This window comes from Salvelinus alpinus, chromosome 20, assembly GCF_045679555.1.
Source record: "Salvelinus alpinus chromosome 20, SLU_Salpinus.1, whole genome shotgun sequence".
NCBI lineage: Eukaryota > Metazoa > Chordata > Actinopteri > Salmoniformes > Salmonidae > Salvelinus > Salvelinus alpinus.
In genome coordinates, this window is record NC_092105.1 from 40,251,619 (window position 1) to 40,275,181 (window position 23,563).

Genomic DNA, 23,563 nt, shown 5'->3' on the forward strand with positions numbered 1-23,563 from the left:
CATGCTGTTATCTCCAAATCAAAGGCTACAGTAGCCAAGCGCCTGCGCTGCTAGTCAACGTGACGTCACACCCAGCATGGCGGTCAAGGTGACTCTGCCAATATTTCTAATCAGAAATGAATATTACCTGTATTTAAGTTGTTTATTTCTTTTGGATGAGGACTTAAGCTTATTGATGCGGAAGCATATATTATTAACTTTTTTTAAACGAACAGAATGGTCCTCTTTCAGCATCTTTCCGTGGGCACGTCGGCCTTGGAGAGCGAATTGAGTAATGTTTACGTTGTTACAGATTTTCGTTTACTGATCTAATGCAAGTTATTCAGCTACTTTAGTAGTATAACAAGTTTATTGCTGTGAATGTCGAGTAGCCGGTTCAGTAATGATAATGGCAAAGGCGACTGTTGCTGCTGGCAGGGCTGATATTCAACTATAGACTACGAGTCCTGTGTTATTGCTTTTTCAAACATCGAAACTTCAGAGACAAGCAACCGATTACTCTCTGCAGTAATGATTTTATTATAGTGTAGCCAATGCAGAGTCGTTGCGCCCTATGTCATTCTCATACTCTCATTGCATTACCAGATTTATCAGGGTTTGGCTTTGATGACTCCAACTGTATGTTTTAGGTAGAAACAACCGCAAGAGGCGATTCCAATGCACTAAGGACTATATTTCTGAAGGTAAGACTGTCATTCACAACTGGATCTTTAACCCAATATTGCTATGGCACTAAAAACAATTCTTTATATTATTTTAGTCTGAATGCAGCAGTTCAACTCTTATTATTATCTACCCTGCCTTCATTTACATATCTACCTTAGATACCTCGTACTGTACCTCTGCAGATTGATCTGGTACTGGTACTCCTTGTATATAGTTCCATTCTTGTGTATTTGATTTTATTCCTCTTTTGTTACAATTTCATTTGTATTATTATTATTTTTAACTCTGGATTTTTGGGAAGGGCTCGTGAGCAAGTATTTCACAGTACATTTTACACCAGTTATATTTGGTGCGTGGGACAAATACAATTAGATTAGATTTAATTTGATTTGAAAAGAGAATGTAACTTTACATTGGTTGTCGTCAATGGTATAAGGTTATAACCTTGATTGTATGGTAAAGCTACAGTTGAACAAATATGATATTATTGCCAGCAGGCCTACTACGAGACAATGATTTAAGTCTCTCTCTCACACACAGACACACACACAGTTACACACACACACACACACACACAGTTACACACACACACACACACACAGAGATACACTGAGTGTGTTGTGTCTACTGTCGAATACTACAAGAAAAGGTCACACATGCTTGGACTAATTCTGAATCCCCTTCACGGAGGAATTTGTCCTTCCCTGACTTCTTTTAGGCTGTGACATTGGCTAGGATTTTCAGATGTCTGGACGATTCCGTTGTTTTTGCTAATAATTTGGACCATGCATGCTTGTGCTTTACAAAGTCACACATAGTACCAAGTAGAAGGGTGTAAGGCCATTGATTGGAGGAAAATATGCCTCTAGCAACAGATAGCGCCAAGGAGGGACTTATTATTTTGACCTTGTACTATTTTAGGATCTTCTTCTTTCTTCATACAACACTGCACTGATTTATCTTGAACGCACACCAATTTATATTAGGCATAGCTGTTCTAATACACGCATGCAATAATTAGTCATAAACATATCCCAGTGAAATAGCTAGTTAATTAATGGATGAATGGGCCATTTTGTCCAACCTGCCTAATCTTATCAAGAAGTATTTGAGGCTTACTGTGAAGTTGAGTTGATGCCAAATTATGTAGTGAAGAAATGGGTTAATAAATTGCTTTGGAATTAATACTTTCACTTAAAATATTAACTAAAGAGTGTGCAGTGAGATGTGGTCTGAAATGCATTCTTTGTGAAGGTCTCTCTCTCTCTTGCTCGCTCTCTCTCGGTCTCTCTCTCACTCTCTCCTTGGCTGTACACCCAGAGCCTGGCCTTTATGCTGCCAGTTCATGCAGTGCTCCAGCTTGTAATCCAACCCTGACTCTGAAACTGACCTTTTGTTTCTTTAAGCCTAGATGAGAGGTAGCAACACCAGTGCATGGGTTGCATGTTTCGCAGCATAGCAGAAAAAAACAATGCTGTTCCTTTTTTCTTTCTAAGTAGTGCACATGGATTAATTTAGAAATATATTTTTCAGATGACTTGGCAGTCCCTTGCATTGCCACAGCTAAAGCCCTAATGTCACATATCATTATATACGCTGCTATAGTACTTATCTGTTACATTGTACTTAAACATCCCATATTGTATATTAAATATAGTATACTGCACTGCACTTATCTGCATACATGATTGTGACAATTAACCTTGATGGCCTTGATGGCTTCCTACACTATACTACAGCTTGTGCTGGCTTATTGTGGGTTAAACCACAAAACTCCCAGATTTTTCTGTATAGGGTATTATAAAGCTTGAACGTGTATTGAAGTGTTTTGAAAGCAAATCTGAAGTCTGTTTACTCACTGCAACAACTCAAAGAAATGAATAGAATACGATGAATTGCAAAAACAAGATGGTTTTGAACTATAATATTTTTGCCTACCTTTGATGCGATGTCTGAAAAGTACATGATGGGATTAATACAAATCACACTAAGTATAACTACGGAGACAAAATACATTGCTTTGACAGACACTGCATCAGGTTGTCTGAACAAATCATTTATTGTCATAAGTTTTAAAAAAATGTTGTCCGATAGCTGTTGGGGGAACAGTGATGCAATACAAATACGGGCTGTTTTGGGAAAGGGACTACAAGGAGGGAGTTTTGTATGAGTATAAGTTTGTATATTGAGTTTCTGAGCATTAATATTTAACGTTAACCTGGATTTTTTTGTCTCCCCTTCAGCATGCCAGTGTGGTTGAGAATGGGGTGCGTTACATGTCCCCCAGGGACTTTGTGCAGAACTTCCTGGGTCTGCACAACCAGCCCGACCACAACCGCCAGACTGTGCAGCTGATCGCTGGAGTAGCCGACACCAGCAAGGATGGGTAAGTCTGCTCCCACTACGGGTGAGGTGGATGATCGTTACTAATAGTAACCTTGCTATAGAAGGACTTAAACAAGAGGTCCTTCAAGACATCATACAGCGAAAATTGAATTTTCTTGAGATTTTTGTGAGAGAAAAAAAGGATCATAACACACAAACACATTTCGATGACAGTTCCACTACCTACATGGATCCCAATGTAACCCATGTTGATACACACAATGTGGTTCACAATGTTACATGTATTGGCGTAGTGAAGAGAAATCTGTAGCAAGGAGAAGTTAGGTTAATGATTGGTCACAAGGTTGTTCACATTGCCTGAATAGCCATCTTTATCGGTTGTTTAACACCCATGCTTGTTTGATTGAATATCCACCTGATAAGATAAGCGGCCATATTATTTGCATAATGCCGAAGACTCGAGAAAGCATCTTGTTGAAATAGCACTAAACAGCACGTTCCTATCCACATTATACTGTAGACTGTAGAGCATGTTATAAATATGGGTAAAATCAAATGTTATACTTGAACTTTACTTGAACTTTTATGTAAATGAATCTGGTAGGCTATAGTTATTGGTGTGCTCAAGTGAAAATTCGAGTTGCTGATGTTCTTTGGGCTTTGTAGGGACATGTCCTTTTTTTCAGATAGTACTCTTTCTTTCTTGTCCAAACAGACTGATCTCTTTCCAGGAGTTTCTGGCCTTTGAATCGATTCTGTGTGTCCCGGATGCCCTTTTCATAGTTGCCTTTCAGTTGTTTGACAAGACTGGCACAGGGGACATCTCATTTGGTATGTACATGGGGATGCCCGGTGACCTGGTGTGTGGGGATGTTCATCCTGTTGGATCCCAGTCCTGTCTGCTTCATGTCATAACCATGTCATAGGTAATGGGGACAGCATCAGTAGAGCTTTTACCTAGGGCAATGACCACACACTTTCCCATTGTGTAATATCTCTATGCAAGAAGTGGATAACACAAGATTACTATATCATATTTATAACCTAGGACCTTGGGTAAAAAAGGTGCTACATAGCTGTTTTCAGTGTAGAAAATGAATGTAGGTCTCATGTTACTCCTAGTGCTCAATGTGTATTCCGTTTGTGTACTAGTGTGTCTCTCTATGCTGGGCTTCTGGAGACTGCAGAGTAGTATAGGGTCTGTCAGTCAGCTGCTTCTATTCTAGAGGTCTCTTCTAAGAGAAGAATTGTCTCAGCTCTGAGCGAGCTGTGGGTAATACCACATCATAACAAGTCCCATCTGACAGGGGGAGAGATGAATCCAGCGTGTCACAAAAACAGGGAAAAAAGAGCTGTTGCAATGCTCATTGTGCACACATTGTGCAGCGCGGGCCCCCATGAAGGCGATAGAAAATTAAGGCAGTGCTCAGACACAGAATGACCTAGATCTGCTTAGAACTCACACAATATGAAGGCACTGGGATTGTCAGCTAGGCCATATTCCTTCTATGTGCATATCAGGTTCCCAGAAATGAGATAGGGACATACAGTGGGGTCTGAAATTATTGGCACCCTTAATAAAGATAAGCATAAAATAAATAATTCAAATACTGAGCTATATTGGATGCTCAAGAAATTGGGGGAATTATATTATTTTATACTAATACAATTGCTGAGAGAAAATGGATATTCCAGCAAGGAAATAACCGCAAGCACACATCAAAATCCACAAAGAAATGGTTAATTGACCACAAAATCAACCTTTTGCAATGGCCATCTCAGTCTCCGGACATGAAACCCATTGAAAACCTGTGGTTGGAATTGAAGAGAGCATTCCATAAGCACAGACGAAGGACATCAATGATCTATAAGAATTCTGCATGGAGGAATGGTCTAACATCCCTCCCAATGTGTTCTCCAACTCATAAAACATTTTAGAAAAGGTATTGAAAGTTATTGAAAACAGGGGTGTCAATACTTTTGACCCCTACCTTTTTGAGAGAAAAAAAACATACTTTTGAAACAAAATCTATTATTCAGAAACATTTTATTAGTATAAAATTATATAATTTCACATTTGTTTTGGCATACAATATAGAGTAGCTCACTTTTCATTGAATTGATACAGTCATTTTTGCATATCTTTAACAAGGGTGTCAGTCATTTCAAACCCCACTGTATATTGTATGGTTGTTTTGTTTTTTCAATCTCTTGATGTTACTCATCCATCTCTCATTTGGCAGCCAATGTGCGGGACATCTTCAGCCAGACCACAGTGCACCACCACATCCCCTTCAACTGGGACTGTGAGTTCATCAGGCTCCACTTTGGAAGTGACAGAAAGAAGAACCTCAGCTACCTGGAGTTCACCCAGTTTCTGCAGGTACAGTTTACAGTAGACATTACTAGACACCTTATGAACCGTACAAATACAGTGCATTTGGGAACGTATTCAGACCCCTTCCCCTTTTCTACATGTTGTTACATTACAGCCTTATTCTAAAATTTATTAAATACATTTTTCCCTCATCAATCTACACACAATACCCCATAATGACAAAGCGAAAACAGTTTTTTGAAATTTTTGCAAATGTATGTAAAAATAAAAACAGATACCTTATTTAGTATTCAGCATTCAGACCCTTTGCTATGAGACTCGGAATTGAGCTCAGGTGCATCCTGGTTCCATTGATTATCCTTGAGATGTTTCTACAACTTGATTGGAGTCCACCTGTGGTAAATTCAATTGATTGGACATGATTTGGAAAGGCACACACCTGTCTAGAGCTAGCCGCCCGAGGTGACCAAGAACCCGATGGTCACTCTGACAGAGCTCTAGAGTTCCTCTGTGGAGATGGGAGAACCTTCCAGAACACCTTTATGGTAGATTGTGGGCTATCGAGTGGCGCAGCAGTCTAAGGCACTGCATCTCAGTGCTAGAGGTGTCACTACAGACCCGGGTTTGAATCCAGGCTGTATCGCAACCGGCCGTGATTGGGAGTCCCATAGGGCGGCGCACAATTGGCCCAGAGTCGTCCGGGTTAGGGTTTGGCCGGAGTAGGCCAACATTGTTAATAAGAATTTGTTCTTAACTGACTTGCCTAGTTAATAAATAACATAAAATAAATAGATTGGCCAGATGGAAGCCACTCCTCAGTAAAAGGCACATGACAGCCCGCTTGGAGTTTGCCAAAAGGGACCTAAAGAACTCTCAGACCATGAGAAACAAGATTCTCTTGTCTGATGAAAGATTGAACTCTTTGGCCTGAATGCCAAGCGTCACTTCTGGAGGAAACCTGGCACCATCTCTACGGTGAAGCATGGTGGTGGCAGCATCATGCTGTGGGGATGTTTTTCAGCGGCAGAGACTTGGAGACTAGTCAGGATCGAAGGAAAAATGAACGGAGCAAAGTACAGAGAGATCCTTGATGAAAATCTGCTTCAGAGCACTCAGGACCTCAGACTAGGGCGAAGGTTCAACTTCCAACAGGACAACGACCCTAATCACATAGCCAAGACAACGCAGGAGTGGCTTCGGGACAAGTCTCTGAATGTCCTTGAGTGGCCCAGCCAGAGTCCAGACTTGAACCCGATCGAATATCCTCTGGAGAGACCTGAAAATAGCTGTGCAGCTATTTTTCCCCGTCCAACCTGACAGAGCTTGAGAGGATCTGCAGAGAAGAATGGGAGAAACTCCCAAAATATAGGTGTGCCAAGCTTGTAGCATCATACTCAAGAAGACTCGAGGCTGTAATCGCTGCCAAAGGTGCTTCAAAAAAGTACTGAGTAAAGGGTCTGAATACTTATGTAAATGTAATATTTCCATTTTTTAATTTGTAATAAATTTGCAAAAATTTAGAAAAACCTGTTTTTGCTTTGTCGTTATGGGGTATTGTGTGTAGATTGATCAGGGGGGAAAAACGATTTAATAAATTTTAGAATTAGACTGTAACAACCAAATGTGGAAACAGTCAAAGGGTCTGAATACTTTACAAATGTTTTTTTAATCACTTGCATGCAGGAAGTTATTTTTCTATCATGGTTTAGATCAGGCCAGTCCAATGTCGGTCCTGGAGTGCCGAAACTCTTCTGGTTTTAATCCTCTCTTTCTATTAAGGGACTTATTCAGACCTGGGACACCAGGTGAGTGCAATTAACAACCAGGTAGAAACAAAAAACAGAAGTGTTTCGAGCCCTCTAGGACCGGAATTGAACATCTCTGGTTTAGATAGACATGGGCCGATTTATAATAGCATAACAAATACCCAATTATGTAATGTATTAAAGCTGTAACACATATTTAATCACCGAAACAGGGAGGGTCATAAAGCCAGTAGTATGGCTGTGGACGTAGTTTGTTTGGAATGATGGGGCTTGTGGGTTCATATGCAGCTGGGTGGTCTGGGACTTGGAAGGGCTTGGCTCCACTACTCTACTGTGTGTAAACCCTCATAGCAGTTTGCGGTGGATCATGGTTGACTAAGGGTTCCCACTAGCGCGTCAAGGATTCTTGTGTGCGACCCCTTTTCATTCCAACCAACATTTGCTTTAGCTGTTATTTTACTGCTGATGTTTTTGCAATATTGTTTCCTGCTAATAAATTATTGAATGTGATTCAGCTAAATCTAACATAGACATAAACAAAACTGCTGAAAGTTTAGTGTTTTTTTTTTTGTTGCAGAATATGTCCTGCCACCTTGTGGAGGTTACATAGTTCTCAGAATTGTCTAACCGGAATAGAAAAAACATCACTATTTGTAGAATATGTGCTGCAATAGCCCTCAATAGTGCAGCAGCCTAGTACAGTACCTGGATTTGTGTACCAAAGTATTCCCCAACTCTTACAAGATGTGGAATAAAAGTATACAGTATAAAATGTTACCATTGTCATGATGGGCTGTACTCTGCTATGGCCTGATAAGTTATGTAGATGAGAGGGATCTGCTGGTAGTATGTGATCAGCTTTGACAGCAGTGCTGACCCTGGGTCAGTGGCACCCCTGCTTCCCCTCTGATTGCATGGCTGTCCTATTGAATCATCCCTGTGCTCCTCCGGACACACCTGCCTGCTCTCCGGCACAGACTTGAGATCAGACTTCGGGGGGGACATGGTTTTCATCAAGACTCCTGAGAGACAGCTGTGATTACAAGAGCCAGGGTCTAACACCGTCTCATCTGATGCTTCCACATGTGCCAAGCAGTGTCCGACATCATCCAACATCATCATCATTTTCCCCCCCAATGTTCAATTTCATCCCTGGTAATTTGACGTGTTTTTTGTCACGAGCCTGCTCTTTCTATCTTTCCTTTCATTGTAGGAGCTGCAGTTGGAGCATGCCCGCCAGGCCTTTGCCCAGAAGGATAAGAGCAAGAGCGGTACCATCTCTGCCATGGACTTCAGCGACATCATGGCCACCATCCGCCACCACATGCTCACCCCCTTTGTGGAGGAGAACCTGGTCTCAGTGAGTTAGAGACAGCTATGGTTTCCCAGTTTCAACATGAGATGATTGTACGATGAGACCTCAGTGTCTGTTCCTCTCCCCTTTAGGCCGCTGGAGGCAGCACCTCCCACATGGTGAGCTTCTCCTACTTCAATGCCTTCAACGCCCTCCTTAACAACATGGAGCTGATCCGCAAGGTCTACAGCACACTAGCCGGAACATACAAGGATACCCTCGTCACCAAAGGTAGCCTAGTCCTGCTCAAGTGAGGAAATGTGATTTCAAACATGAACTGAGGCTGTACAGTACCGTCATGGGAGTTTCACCTCTCTTGGCAGAATGGTGTCAGGAAACACAAGAACATTTTACCCTAGCTCTAAGTAAATAAGGTAAATGTACACTGTAATATTCTGTTTTATTAGTTTAGTCTGTTCCCTTAGATCTGTGGAATGAATAGTTGACCTGTTCTGATGGTGATAGTTACCTGTATTATAGGAGTTTACCCTTTCACCTTTAGACTGTACTGCTGATGTGGTTGGTTATCCTTGCAGCAGGCCTACCCACCCACTGTATCTCTAAATATCTAGTCTTAATAAGTGACCCCCTGTCTGTTTTTTCTTACATAACATGCCTCCCTCTGCTCCGTATTGTACCACAGAGGAGTTTATTAGTGCTGCCAACAAGTTTGGTCAGATCAATCCAATGGAAATTGACATCCTGTACCAGCTCTCTGGCCTTTACGCTCATTCTGGGTAAGGTTCAAACTCTCTCCAGTCTCAGTGACACATCACCGCTGCGTTGTCCTTTTTACTCACACGCATACAACGTGGCATTTGCGCTGCCAAATATTGAATTACTGTCCTCCACATGAATTCAATATATCTAACACATTAATCAGAAAAAGCTATTTTCAATAAATCTGTGAATGGAATAAAAAAGTTATAGCTATATTTATTGGATGTAAATTCTAAGTTATTACCTATTCAGTTTAGCAATAGTGGCTCTACTGGTTGATGTACAAAAGAAATCTAAGCATGCAGACTTTATGATGCCAGCAGGGAATATCTGTGTCTCACTGGCATTAAGAGAGCTTCATTTACTGCTTGAGTTGTGGGCATGTATCCAGCTTTGTTTGTCTGTTGTGTATACAAACTCATATTAAACCAGCAATAACCTCAAGTTATATGGCCATAAAATGTCTGTGGAAAATCGTGCATCAACTCCGTGTGAGGAATGCTATGCTGTGTTTGCTACTCCTGGCATAACATTGTGATTCTCCTCTGCTGTTCTGAAGAAAGCTCAACTTGGCGGACATCGAGAGGATAGCACCGTTGGAGGAAGGCGCACTACCATACCACCTGGCTGAGATCCAAAGACAGGTACCCTGCCTGAATGACTGTCCACACGGCGCTTACCTACTGCCTTTTATTTGCTGCATCCCTTCTGTTCCCCCACCATGCTTTCTCATTAAAGAGCAACGAAAGGGAGTGTTCAATGATGGAATTAGCAGAGTGCTGATGTTTTCTCTTTCTTTGTGAATGTGCATTACACCACCTAGGATAAAAGTCCCCCCCCCCCCCCAATTATAGGTACAAAAGACGAATGGATTGTTGCGATGTTCCCTTTTTCTAAAAGCCTGTCCCATTTTATTCAGTGTAGACATATACATCAGACGCAATCATACACCTGAGAATCTAATAGGATGCTTTTATCAGGGTGGCTTTTCATGAGTCTGCTGGTGTATGAAGCCTCTGGCTAGGTCTGTTTAGAGTAGGAGGCTAGGAGCATGGTGAGTGTGCTGGCGAGAGGTGGCTCTGGGAGGGAGGAGGAGGAAATAGTTCCTGTCTTTCCAGACGACACAGCTCTGTAAATCGGACTTTGGTCAGGCCCAGGTCCACTCAACGTTCCGGGACTTTTGCTCAGAGGTCTGGAATGTGATTTTGGGAAAAGGGAAAGACACGAACATGTTGGCGTTCTCAGGTCCGCCATTTGTGGAAGTAGGGTAATTGCTTAAACCTTTTGATCAAGGCCTCGATCTCATTAGCATGCTGCCTTCAGTGAAAGCAGCTGGGTAGGAGGAAGGGCCTGGTCTGGGGGATGTTGCTCATTGCCCCAAGGAGAGCAGACACACTCCAACTGTTACTCAGCCAATGTAATAATTCATGTGGATGCTTATCTCTACATGGGAAAGGCTTGTGGGACTAATCTGTTACACGGAACCACAGAGAAAACAAAGGGGCTCCACTTTCAAGATCATGAACCAAACCAGAGATGAGACAAATAATGCAAAATCATGCTTAGTTGATTTTTTTAAAGGAAAACCCTTGGCTTCCAGCCTCTGCCTAGCTCCATCATAATCAATGGATAGCCCTGGAGAGTTCTCCTACACAGCCATTTACTGTATCCGTAGCCAGATTGTCTATGTCGGTGACATACAATACTGGCTTATGAATAAGACTTATACCACGACGAGATGTCTACATTCCATAGCTTTCCTCCTCTGTTGAGTAGTCCATAACGTTTTTCTTTCCACAATGTATCTGGTTCACTACAGTTTAATAGAAGTCGATTCTTTCCTGGTGTTCTGATCCCCCGTCTTTCTCCACGTCGGTGTCTTTTCTCCCTCCACAGCAAGCTCATGGGGATCCTCATCGGTCCGTCTTGCTCCAGGCTGCAGAGTCTGCTTACAGGTTCGGTCTGGGCGCACTCGCTGGAGGTGAGTGACATGTCTGCGACAGAGACCTGGGCCCACTGAGGGGTAACCCAAGCCGGTCAGACTGGCGCACTGAGGCCCTGGGGCCGGTCTGCCCATTGTGCTGCTGTGCCACTGGTGGCTCCAGGCTGTCTTTGGAGCCGGAGCTTTGGAATGACACAAATCTTCCGGAACCGCACTGGAATCTCTGTCTAATTACACTGGGAGGAACTAATATAACAGCCATTGAGATGTGCGTGCGTGAAACCAACATGCAAGATTCTAAGAGCCTACTGTCTCAGTGGGTCTTTGATCTAGCAGCTCAGGAGGGTGATCAGTTCTGAATGATCAATGGACAGTTAAGGGTCAGAAGTCTTGTGAAGCATTGTGAAGACGGCGGTTCTCCATGGCGATAATGAGACCTTTCTCACCCTCTCTTGCTGACGAAGGGTGAGAGAGCTCTCTGCATGCTTGAGAGCCCGAGTCATTACAGGTCCTTTGATGTCAGAGACAAGACATGACAAGCCGCTGTGGCTAAGAGCTGCATTTAGGGCAACCTGCTGCATGGCTGCCTCCTCAGACAGTAGACACCCTCTACACTACGGCTCTCCTGCAGACTCCTAAATAGTCACTACTCTGTCTGGGCCTAATGACTGTTTTTAACTTCTTTATATGCCCACATCTCTCTATTTATCACTGAAGCAAAACACTAAAACACCAATCTTTAAATATACCCCACCTAAAAACGGTCTGCTAAATAGTTAAAATAATGATAAAGATATTTGCTGTGTCTGAATATATGAAGATCATAGGATATTATCACCAATAAGAGTATGTTGATGGTGTGAATGCAGTATGTTGATGGTGTGAATGCAGTATGTTGATGGTGTGAATGCAGTATGTTGATGGTGTGAATGCAGTATGTTGATGGTGTGAATGCAGTTTGTTGATGGTGTGAATGCAGTATGTTGATGGTGTGAATGCAGTATGTTGATGGTGTGAATGCAGTATGTTGATGGTATGAATGCAGTATGTTGATGGTGTGAATGCAGTATGTTGATGGTGTGAATGCAGTTTGTTGATGGTGTGAATGCAGTTTGTTGATGGTGTGAATGCAGTATGTTGATGGTATGAATGCAGTATGTTGATGGTGTGTTGATTGACATGCGTGATTTGCAGCCACGGGTGCGACAGCTGTGTACCCCATTGACCTGGTGAAGACCCGTATGCAGAACCAGCGCTCCACCAGCTCCTTCGTAGGAGAGCTCATGTACAAGAACAGCTTTGACTGTGCCAAGAAAGTGCTCCGATATGAGGGATTCTTTGGATTCTACAGAGGTATAAACTAAAGCCTGGTGAATGTGGTTCTATTATGTAATGCTAGATACGGTCATCTGGTCCGGCGCAAATGGTGGCAAAACACATTTTTTGTGCCAGTATCATCATCAACATGTTTTGCATAATAACAGAAACATTTGCCTCGACTGTTCTAAATTGACCAAGTCTATGGAAGGTCACATTGTCATTACTTAGCTAGCTGACAAAGTCCCAGAGGTCAAAGAACCCCTGTAGTAGTGTCAGATCTATGTTTTCCAGTGTAGTGATAACACTGCTGAAGGCTTGTGATATATATATATATATATATAACACTGCCACAGTGAGGACTATCAGATGAAGGAAGTCAAGACTGCCATCTACTGCTGCCTCCGCCACTGCAGCTCTTTGTTTATCCTCTCTGCTTGGCTCTCCCCCTCCCTCTTTATCTTTCCACACTGATGAGAGGGGTGATTGACTGAGAGACAGACACGGTTGGCTGTTTTCTGGCTGCATACCACAAGCAGTCACTCAGCAGCTCCTTCTGAAGTTTATCTGGCTCGCTGAAGGACGGACGGTGAAACAGTATGGTGGTTATCAGCGCTATAGCACTGCCCCCTCCCCACCCCCACCCACCAGGGCCACACAGCTCTCTCTGTTCCACACCAGACTGGGATCAGGCCACAACAATGTTGAGCCCATACAACTGCCAGTTTCATATTTGAGCTTTTTGTCCATTTCAATGGGAGCCATTGTCGTTTGGTTCATCAGATGTAGCAGCCGTATCTGTAAATATTTATGGGTTTATTTTATCCGGACAAGAATCATGCAGATTTCATTGTGGTAACTGGCAATGGATGTATTCATTTCCAGTCGGAGTGTCTTCCTCTGTCAGGTAATCTAAATGGTCTCCATGAATACTGTTTTGCAGGTCTCGTACCACAGCTTATCGGTGTTGCCCCAGAGAAAGCTATCAAACTCACGGCAAGTCCTTACAAACCCTCCGAGTGCCTTCATGTTTATTGCACAATAAGGAAAGGTTATAGTATGTTAAATATGAATACAGTCTCACAGAAAATACAATAAGTCTTCCAAAATCCAAGGCGTGACTAGATGCACTCATTGTCATTCTCTTTGAGCATTTCTTTCTTTAAAGGTGTGTGTTGTGCTTGCCTCATTCTCTTTTCTCACAGATGAATGACTTTGTAAGAGACAAATTCACCACAGAGGATAACACCATTCCCCTGTTTGCAGAAGTCCTGGCTGGTGCCACTGTAAGTATTGGTGTGAGGATGTCTTCGTAGACAGTCTGTCTCTACAGAGTGAGGGCTGAAAAGGCCTGTGTGCTTCATGTAAAGCAAAGGGAAAGCGTTGGCAGCTGCTACATTGACTCGTTTAAATCTAATTGATCTCGATGTGGGGGAACTGAAACAAGATTTTTGTTGAAACTAAAACATGATTTAAGATTTTCTCTTTCAGTTTATGAACATTTTGCATCTCATGGGTGTAAATTGTGGATTCCAGATATTGAGCTAAGAGAGGACATTTTTGTGGTTTTCCAACCCCTTCAACTTTCAGGTTTAGCTGAATTATTTCTGACTGATCTGGATCTACAATTATAAGCTTTTCATCTTCAATTTGAATTATGGACATTGAATTATTGTATATGAATTTAAGCTCTAATTCAAGTTTCCTGCCGGTGTATTGACATCCTAAATAAGTGGCGGAGCTGGATAAAAAGGTGCTCTTTGGTCTCTGAACCCTCTAATTGGGCACAATTTGAGAAATTATGTCTGTGAATGGACTATTTTTTACCTCAGCGTGGTAATTTGGCACGCTGTAACGTTTGGTGAGTGCATTGGTGGATTAAAGCGTGTAATTCCATCACCCTACCTCTGCTAAATGAGTCTAAGTGAAACGAAACAGACAGGGCGGGGAAGAGAGCCTGCAGGTTGCCTACGGAGGGCAGGGTCTGCAAGGTTGTGACCCCTGTCAGCCTGTAATTGGAGGAAGAAGGCCTGGAGGGCCTTGGATGGAGCTGGCTTTACCTCACTGTGATTGAGTTTGACAGGACTGCACATACCTGAGGCCTGATCTGCCATGGGCACCACAGTTCCATACACCATACATGTACAACAACAAGCATAGTCCCAGGCGGTATTAGATAGAATGCCTGCCTGTAGGGAAAACAACCTGTTTTAGGTTACCCCATTGGTTCACAGCAAAAACTTGACCCTTTTCAAATGCAATTTTCTTGTTGTCGGCTTGTTTTAGTCAATTACAAAACTACATCTAAGAAAAGTACAACGTGTCTAAAACTTACTTTCAACATTCCCTGCTCCAGAGGGTTCTCACTACTTAGAAAAACGTAATATTGTAGGGCTTCCCTCATGCCACTTTTCAGTACGGTGCTAGCAGCCACGTGAGTGACAGTGCTAGCTAGCTACCGACTGGAACTTAAGCTAGCCAAGAACAACAACTCAAAAAAAGTAACTATTCAGCTACAAGTAGTGAGTGGAGTTACAAATGGACTGTACTAAACAAGTTAAATGTCTTATCTGTGATTAAATGTTTTCCACACATACTGTAGCTACGTGTAACCTACTTGGGCACCGGGTCCCCACATTTCCCACTCTCCCATGCCGAATAGCCTGAAGCCACAGGGCTCTTCTTGCAGGTTCTATTTCCCTACGTGGGAGCATTGCGATTCATACTTGAGGATTTTTGACCTGGTTACATGTACATTGAACAACACAGCAGCATTTCTGCATTATTAAATTTTTTTGTATAACAAAAAACGATGTAGACTTTTACAATGGGGGTGAATGGGAAATAATTTTGTTTTCCCCAATGTGTGGGTGTGGTCGAGGGAAATTCCTTATTATTACGTGAATATCGACTCGGGAGTATAGCATGCCATCTAGAACTTTAGATTACGGTAACCTTCTAGTTCTGGTGAAGGACTCCACCCAGCAATATTATCGTATCTAATATACTACGAATATTTATTTATGCTAGATTCTTCCCATAGTATTAATTTCTTGCACAGCAGATGAACTTGGTCTTCATGTAGTGGTTTCACATTGTAGAAAGCAAATGTTTTGCTAGTTTGTGGAGATGAACTGTAATGTGATCCCTCCTGACAGTGAATAAGTGGAAAAGATAAAGGAGATAGGGACAGAGGGATGAATGCATAAATCTTCAGAGTAGCGGATCTTCCCCTTCCACTTTGAAATGACTAAATGTGCCTGAGCTTTTTTTAGGACAGCGCTCGGATGTTTACAGGATAGGACCCCTGCCCTCTGTGTCACCAGCAGGCATCCAGGGGCCTGATTCGATTTGGGGAGGGTGATAAATGTGCCTGAGTCAGAGTGGCTGCACCCTGGGGCGTCCCTGCCAGGGCCCTGAGCAGAGCAGTGTGATTCAACGCTCTCCCCTGGGAGTGGGGTGAATTGGGGAAGTGTGCGGGGCGAGGCTGGGCTGGGCCACTCACCCCTCCACAGGAGGTGCCTGGGGGAGAGGGAAGGGGCAGAGGGCTGTTGCCGGGGTCAGGGCCTTCCAGCCATAAGCAAGGCTTCTCCTCGCACCCTGCCTGTTCCTCCCTGACCCCACTGTTTCCTCCCTCAATGCCTGCTTGTTTCTCCTGCTCTCATCAAGACCACTTTCTGACAGCTTGACATCAGCACTTGAAAAGAGTGTCTTTTGTGTTTGAGTTTACCAAGCTAATTTGAAAATGCTTATTGGGGTGAAATGCTTAGACATTATCATCCTCACCACAGGCTGACCCCTGAGATGTTGTAAAACCTATTAACCCCTTCTTAATCATGGGACACAAGTAAAAACAAAACATGTATGATTGTCTTGATTTACTTACTGTAAGTGATTACATTTAAGTTTTTCATTATAATTATAGATTTTGTTTGTGCGACAAAGTACTACAGAAAGAGAGTAAGACAAAAATAGTGTATAAAATTGGTTCTGCAGATTGAGACCTATGATTTTATCACGCTGCTGTTACTGGTGCACTGTGACATGTACCATTTGTTTCTTCTCACCCTTAACCTGGGTTGTGTTCTGCAGGCTGGAGGATCCCAGGTGATCTTCACCAACCCTCTGGAGATAGTCAAGATCCGTCTCCAGGTGGCCGGAGAGATCACCACGGCCCGCAGGGTCGGTGCCCTGACCGTGGTCAGGGACCTGGGCCTCTTTGGCCTCTACAAAGTGGGTAAACCCCTCTACATCAGCAGCTTCACTAACACATCACCTCTTAAAACCTCTGTTATAGCCTAACTTAATAACCCCTGCATGATGCCACCGACAAGGTTAGTTTATGTTGCAGTGGTGTTGAACAATAAATACTGTATGACTGTGTATCAATGCTGATATTACATAAGACACTTTTGCAATATGAGAGTTCTGATGAGCAGGCGCAGTCTGCAGTAGGATGACTAGCTAGATTCCCTACTGATTGTTACGATCATATTATTTCTTTCCAAAACAGTGTTTAACATGCAGAGAGACCACGGCTGCCAACAACCAACAGTAAATTATGCTTAGCTACTGCTCCTTTCCAAGTTCTTGTCGGTTTACTTACATCTCAAGTAATGTGTTCATGGTTCATATTTTAATGAGTAGCAGACAATGTGGAGCTTGTTAAAAGTGACTGACTTCCTCCCTGTGGATGGGCCCAGTAGACCATGGGTCCATGTTAATGTAGTCTCTGTGTGTGTCTGAGAGACAGTGTGCTGGGCTGGGAGGGAGTTCTCTGGGGGCCCCGGGGGAACCATGGGGGGAGCAGCGCTGCCTGAGGGCCTTCTGGCTCCTGCTGTGATCAACCGCACTGCCAGGTTCCTCTGTGGGTTGGCTGAGGCTCACAGCCTGCCAACAATAATTCACTGGAGCTCCCAGGCCAGATGATCCCAAAGCCACAGCGGCCGCCTCAACCACTGCCTTACCTTCTCCACCATCAGGGTCAATCATATTTTGGAAGCTATTCAGTACATTAGAATATCCAGTACATTACAATATTCAGTACAGTAGTCCAAATCTGGACTAATGAGACCAGATGTCTCTACCACTTAACTCATTTGTAGTTGATGATTCCAAATAAACCTGTGCTATATTCTATACTGTATTTCTAGTATAGAATATTTTTCTAAAAGCATTATCCTAAGCAAATATCTTACAGAAATTCAGGCAGGTCCAAATGCATTTTACATTTCATGTACTGTACATTTCAAGTGTAACTCTGTGTTGTTGTATGTGTCGAACTGCTTTGCTTTATCTTGGCCAGGTCGCAGTTGCAAATGAGAACTTGTTCTCAACTAGCCGACCTGGTTAAATAAAGGTGAAATTAAACTGTGAAAATGCGATATTCTTGCGGGTGTAGTTATTTCGGGTTATATAAAATAAATCCTTTTGTGTTTGTGTGTCCTAGGGAGCGAAAGCCTGCTTTCTGCGTGACATCCCATTCTCTGCCATCTACTTCCCTGTGTACGCCCACACCAAGGCTGAGTTTGCAGACGAACAGGGAAGAATTGGACCTCTGCAGCTGCTCACCGCTGGTGCCATAGCAGGTAGCTAGCACTAACAACCACAGCTGCAAACCTCACCATCTCAACCTATAGACATAGTATAGTATACTAGAGACCTGAATAAATGCTTCAATCAATTGAATGTTTTATCATATATATTCTATATATGATAAAAAAATATGTACAGTAAATGACTGGACATTCTATTCCTTTTCTATTTTAAACCTGGCATTGTACTACTCTGCTTGCCATCAGTGGTGATACTATTCCTGCATAGTGAGAGTGCCTCATTATGTGGGTTGTGCAACACCTCCTAAGGTATACCTGCTGCCTCCCTGGTGACCCCTGCTGATGTCATCAAGACCAGGCTCCAGGTGGCGGCCCGCGCAGGCCAGACCACATACAACGGAGTCATAGACTGCTTCAGGAAGATCATTGCTGAGGAGGGCTTCAGGGCCCTGTGGAAAGGAGCAGGAGGTAAGCACACACATGCATGCGCTCCACAAATGAGCAGTTTCATGACTGGGAAATGAGGCACTCCTTGGCTCCCATAATTGCTCTCTTGAAGACATCAGAGAAAATGTGAAATCCCACATTGTAATTTCAAAGTCTCTCCCACCAGCCCGTGTCTGCAGGTCCTCGCCACAGTTTGGTGTAACCTTGGTGACTTATGAACTCTTGCAGAGATGGTTCTACATTGACTTTGGAGGACAGTGAGTATTTCTGTCTGGTTCACCCAGTGGCGATTTTAGCATGTAAATCTTGGTGGGGCAAATAAAACAAAAAAATGGGGGATGCATGCCAGCAAAGCTACTACACAACCCTTAACGATACATAAATTGCACCATAACGGTGACAAACGTTGCCCACAAACTGTTAGGGCCTACATAAAGCTGTCCCAACTGGAGAGCTTTCTTTTCAGGACCATGGAGTGAATCCTTACCACCTCTACACCTGGCTATCAGCGGAGCCTTGTCTGGCAGCCAAACAGTTCATTCAGCCTCATTTACGGCCTTTAAAAAAAACATGGCTGACTTGCTTAAACAAATGTGGTTTCTACTGACAATTTAGATGTACAAACTATGGCATAAGAGAACGGCGAGCGCATAAGAGGCATTCCGTAATTTTATTTAAGCTATTAATGAGCGAGCAAGGACGGACATAGTCAATATAACTATTTGTTCAGCACATTCAGAATTCAGAACAAGTCAGAACCGTTGGATAAATAAAGGGGGCATATAAGCAGACAATGAAAGCTCTTACAATATTAAATGATTACATTTCTCTAAAACAAGCTACATGTGCACCACGAAGTCAGAACAGTAGGCTAAGTTATGAAGGGGAAAGGGACCAAATTATTAGAGTGAGGCACATGGGCTACTAACAGCTTACTACACAACATACACTTAGTATTACTTTCTTAGCTACAGTATACATATCTCCATGGCATATTACATAATTTATGCAGCAGAATACAATACATTTTTGGACTCACCGTTCTGCTGTGCTCACTTGAACAGGAAGGTGGCGCAGCGGTTCTTCTTGTGGGCAAATTTTGTCATGAAACAAAGTCTGGCATTCTCTGGATTTATGGTGCTTTCAAGACAACTGGGAACTCTGGAAAAAAACAAGGTTGAATCATGACGTCAGTGATCTTCAGGTCAGAGCTCTAGAAAGAGGCTCGAGTTCCCAACTTGGAATTCCTGAGTTGAATGACTGTTCGAAACGTATTTTCCTAGTCAGAGAGCTCCCACCCCCCACCAGAGTTCCCAGTTGTCTTGAACTCAATGAAGTCTGAGATTTCCCAGTTCCAAGTTTCCAGTTGTTTTGAACGTGGCAGAAGTCATGCTGGATTGATAGCATGGCCAATGTATTCAACCTTTTCTGGCCCATGGTGTGTTACTTGGAAAAGAGACCCTTAAACCCAGACTTGGACAACATACCCTCTCTCCCGAATAGCAGGGGAAGCAAAATAGTGATTTCTCTTCAATACTTGCAGTTAGCCACTGATTCCTTCCAAACCACTCATTGTTGAATTTGCGATTTCCAACTTGATGTGTAATGTTTATGTCCGATGAGCACCGATACGTTTTATCTATAATTTTTCTTCATATGACAAGGATTTGCCAGTAGATTTTTGATGTAATGACGATTGCTTGTCTAGCTTGCTAGCTAAGATTTAGAAAGTTTGATGTTGACATGAGTCCAATCAAAGCTACGGGAGATATAACGTGATTTGACATTTTATCTGTGGCCAATGACCTTGAGTGTTCTTGGATGGGCACTTCTAATGTAAATCTATGGCAACACCCAAGGGGGCTTGAAATTTCTAGCTCCCATGAGTGACAGAACACTGAGCCAATCATGGCACAAATAGAGAAGATTACCAACCCCTACGCTCTGTATTTTCCGCTGGCTGCCCCTCCACCACAGAAAGCACTAAGCTCGGCTGAAACACCTGTATTTTGGAGCTGCCTTACTCAAGAAAGCAAAAAAGAGACCATGTTTCTATTGCGGCTTTAACTAATAAAAAAAATATATTGTTTGCAAACTGATATGTGACACGTATTAATGCCAAAATAACATGCAAAACAGGCAACAACTTTTTTTCAAGCTGACCAGGTGGCAGAGCCCCACCTGCCCTGAATTACATGTTGCCACTGGGTTCACCTTTAGTGAACTGAAGTATTGTCTGTATGTTAATTATCCTTCCCAAATCTTTTGCCCCCAGTCGCCCCACCGGCTCTGAGCCAACTCCTAAGTCGAGGATCTCAGACCTTCCCCCTGTAAGTGCCGACCACGTAGGAGGCTACCGTCTGGCTGCTGCCACATTCGCTGGCGTGGAGAACAAGTTTGGTCTACACCTGCCCAAGTTCAAGTCTTCTGGAGCAGTGTCTGTTAGCCAAACCCCAGCCCCGACCAAAGAGGAGCCCACAGCCTCATAGGCTGTCTGTCTCCCCCTCAACACTTAACTGCTAAATAGCTGCATGCTCCTTGAGTCAGGTGTCCTAAAATATCTGTCCCTTCATTCCTCTGAAATGGTACAGAAAATGGTCTCCTTCATTCATAGGCATTTGAAATACTTACTTTGAATGCTGCATGGATAGTGCTTCCTTGGTTAGTCTTTGTATAGCTCGCACAATGTTACTGTACATATTGTATTTCTGTGGAGGCATTTTTCATTGAAAATGAGTGGTGTCAGTACAGCATTTCTCAAAGCGAGCCTGGTGAGGATGTCATCTCGTCAATCACATTTCAGAGACTTGAAAGGATGCAGATGTTTTCAAAGTATTTATTTTGAAATCATGACCAGGGTTTTGGGAAATCATTTAAATGTATTTATTGTATTTTGTTGAAATAAATCAAAATGGTATAATTTGAAATTGTGAAAAAAGTACATTGAGATTCATGAGAGCATATGTGGGAGACATTCTCTGTAATATCTAGGTCACGCCATAAAGTATGGATACTGAATTCATACTGCACATTAAGCAATTTTCCAATACAGCATAATATCTTCAGGTAGTTCCCCCTCGATCAAACTTCTAAAGATTCTGATATCTTAAGTGTCAAATTTAGTTTAAGAGCAATAGTCAAGTTGAAGGTTACATTTTTCCATATATTACAAAAACAAGTGGAGATTTTGTGCATCTAGGTTAAAAGAACATAGAAAAACACTGGCTGATGTATGATGAGACCACTACATTCCTGTGTGTAGTAATGACGTGATGGGTCTACTGCAGTTGAAGTGGACACGGGCATCTAAGCACAGATGGTGAACAGCAAACATCAGTCATGAGGACAGCAAACACATGCTCAAGGTGGTGTAACCACAAACAAGTTGAGTGGCCTGTGAAACTGAAGCTAAACCCACAACACTACCGTATGGATTCAGACATCTCTGTGTGGAGTTGACATGGTACCTTTAAGGCATTCTGGTTTTTGAGTATTTGAAAAAGAGTTCAACTGATTTGTATTGCAGAGTAAGAAGATGGCTTTGTTTCTTGTAGTGTCTGAGGTTGATAGATAGCCCTGTTAGTTATCCCATCGGAGACTGGTGTGCTTAAACCTGCCGAAGGCAGAAGTATCCCAGTTAAGTAGCTATGTGTATTAAATCTGACTACAATGTTTCCAAAGAAAAGATGTCCACACGCCTGAACACTGTCGCAATCGCATCTTTTCCTCCAATCAAAACAAGGCTGACATTATGAAGCCTTTCGCTGGTCCCGAGACTGGAGTTTCCATGGCGATCAGGCAGAGAGGCGCTGAGCGGCGAGCTCCTCTGCGTCGTCCCGGTTCTCGTTGATCTCCGCCAGGGTTCGGACGAAACGGGTCCACTCGTCGTTGCGTGGAACGGCGATTTGCTGGCGGGAGAGGAAGACAAAGCATTGGTATGGGTGAAAATACTAACACATTGTTGAAACTGGGACACTTTCAGAGGGCATGGGATCACAGGCAATCTTCTAATTGTCACAGAGACTTGACCTGTCAGTGGCAGAGATCAGGGTGGGGGAAGAGCTGCTCTCTGTATCTGCAGCTCAATACTCAGTGACGTGACTGACACACACTCAGACAGACCCTCTGGAGCCGTCTCCATCCAGATAGCTGGCCTCCTGACAAGACAATGGCTTAATTGTTGTCCGGAGAAATGGAGCATGAAGTATTACCAGAGTGCCTTCACCTCCACTTGAGATATAAGGAGGAAAATAGGGAATAACCCCATTGAACATTTTAGATTTAGTCTAGATCTCAATTCTTGCTCAAATGTCTGAATGTAAAACCCCCTTCCCAAACATCTAAACTCAGCAAAAAAAAGAAACGTCCTCTCACCGTCAACTCCGTTTATTTTCAGCAAACTTAACATGTGTAAATATTTGTATGAACATAAGATTCAACAACTGAGACATAAACTGAACAAGTTCCACAGACACGTGACTAACAGAAATTGAATAATGTGTCCCTGAACAAAGGGGGGGTCAAAATCAAAAGTAACAGTCAGTATCTGGTGTGGCCAACAGCTGCATTAAGTACTGCAGTGCATCTCCTCCTCATGGACTGCACCAGATTTGCCAGTTCTTGCTGTGAGATGTTACCCCACTCTTCCACCAAGTCACCTGCAAGTTCCCAGACATTTCTGGGGGTAATGGCCCTAGCCCTCACCCTCCGATCCAACTGGTCCCAGACGTGCTCAATGGGATTGAGATCCGGGCTCTTCGCTGGCCATGGCATAACACTGACATTCCTGTCTTGCAGGAAATCACACACAGAACGAGCAGTATGGCTGGTGGCATTGTCATGTCAGGATGAGCCTACAGGAAGGGTAACACATGAGGGAAGAGGAGGTCTTCCCTGTAACGCACAGAGTTGAGATTGCCTGCAATGACAAGCTCAGTCCGATGATGCTGTGACACACCGCCCCAGACCATGACGAACCCTCCACCTCCAAATCGATCCCGCTCCAGAGTACAGGCCTCGGTGTAACGCTCATTCCTTTGACGATAAACACAAATCCGACCATCACCCCTGCTGAGACAAAACCGCGACTCGTCAGTGAAGAGCACTTTTTTC

The 23,563-nt window shown here is 43.2% G+C and overlaps 2 protein-coding genes across 5 annotated transcripts in view; one reads left to right on the plus strand and one right to left on the minus strand.

The window, feature by feature from the left end:
* Positions 1-21,378, plus strand: LOC139546873 (electrogenic aspartate/glutamate antiporter SLC25A12, mitochondrial-like). Of its 2 annotated transcripts, XM_071355778.1 has the most exons (18): positions 1-88; positions 630-683; positions 2,910-3,052; positions 3,728-3,843; positions 5,256-5,395; positions 8,330-8,476; positions 8,563-8,701; positions 9,114-9,207; positions 9,750-9,834; positions 11,087-11,171; positions 12,327-12,485; positions 13,393-13,445; positions 13,655-13,735; positions 16,542-16,682; positions 17,899-18,037; positions 18,314-18,472; positions 18,618-18,708; positions 20,727-21,378. In XM_071355778.1, exons 1-18 carry the CDS (start codon positions 77-79, stop codon positions 20,938-20,940), a joined length of 2,052 nt encoding a protein of 683 aa, XP_071211879.1. In that variant the 5' UTR covers positions 1-76; the 3' UTR covers positions 20,941-21,378. The 2 variants fall into 2 exon arrangements, with proteins under 2 accessions (XP_071211879.1, XP_071211880.1); XM_071355779.1 differs by lacking the exons at positions 1-88; positions 630-683; positions 3,728-3,843 and having other exon boundaries at positions 2,938-3,052.
* The window catches only part of LOC139546874 (dynein, cytoplasmic 1, intermediate chain 2a-like), a 21,267-nt gene continuing 19,014 nt past the window's right edge, over positions 21,311-23,563 (minus strand). For all 3 annotated transcript variants that reach the window (XM_071355782.1, XM_071355780.1, XM_071355781.1), the window contains one exon: positions 21,311-22,359. In XM_071355782.1, coding sequence (XP_071211883.1) covers positions 22,246-22,359 — 114 coding nt within the window. In that variant the 3' untranslated portion in view covers positions 21,311-22,245. The remainder of the gene's footprint in view (positions 22,360-23,563) is intronic.

Bases quoted from the DNA above. Each gene is read 5' to 3' on its own strand.
- LOC139546873 (XM_071355778.1), top strand. The intron at 9,835-11,086 runs GTACCCTGCCTG...CTCCCTCCACAG, and splicing joins TGGCTGAGATCCAAAGACAG to CAAGCTCATGGGGATCCTCA. The intron at 18,473-18,617 runs GTAAGCACACAC...CTCTCCCACCAG, and splicing joins CCTGTGGAAAGGAGCAGGAG to CCCGTGTCTGCAGGTCCTCG.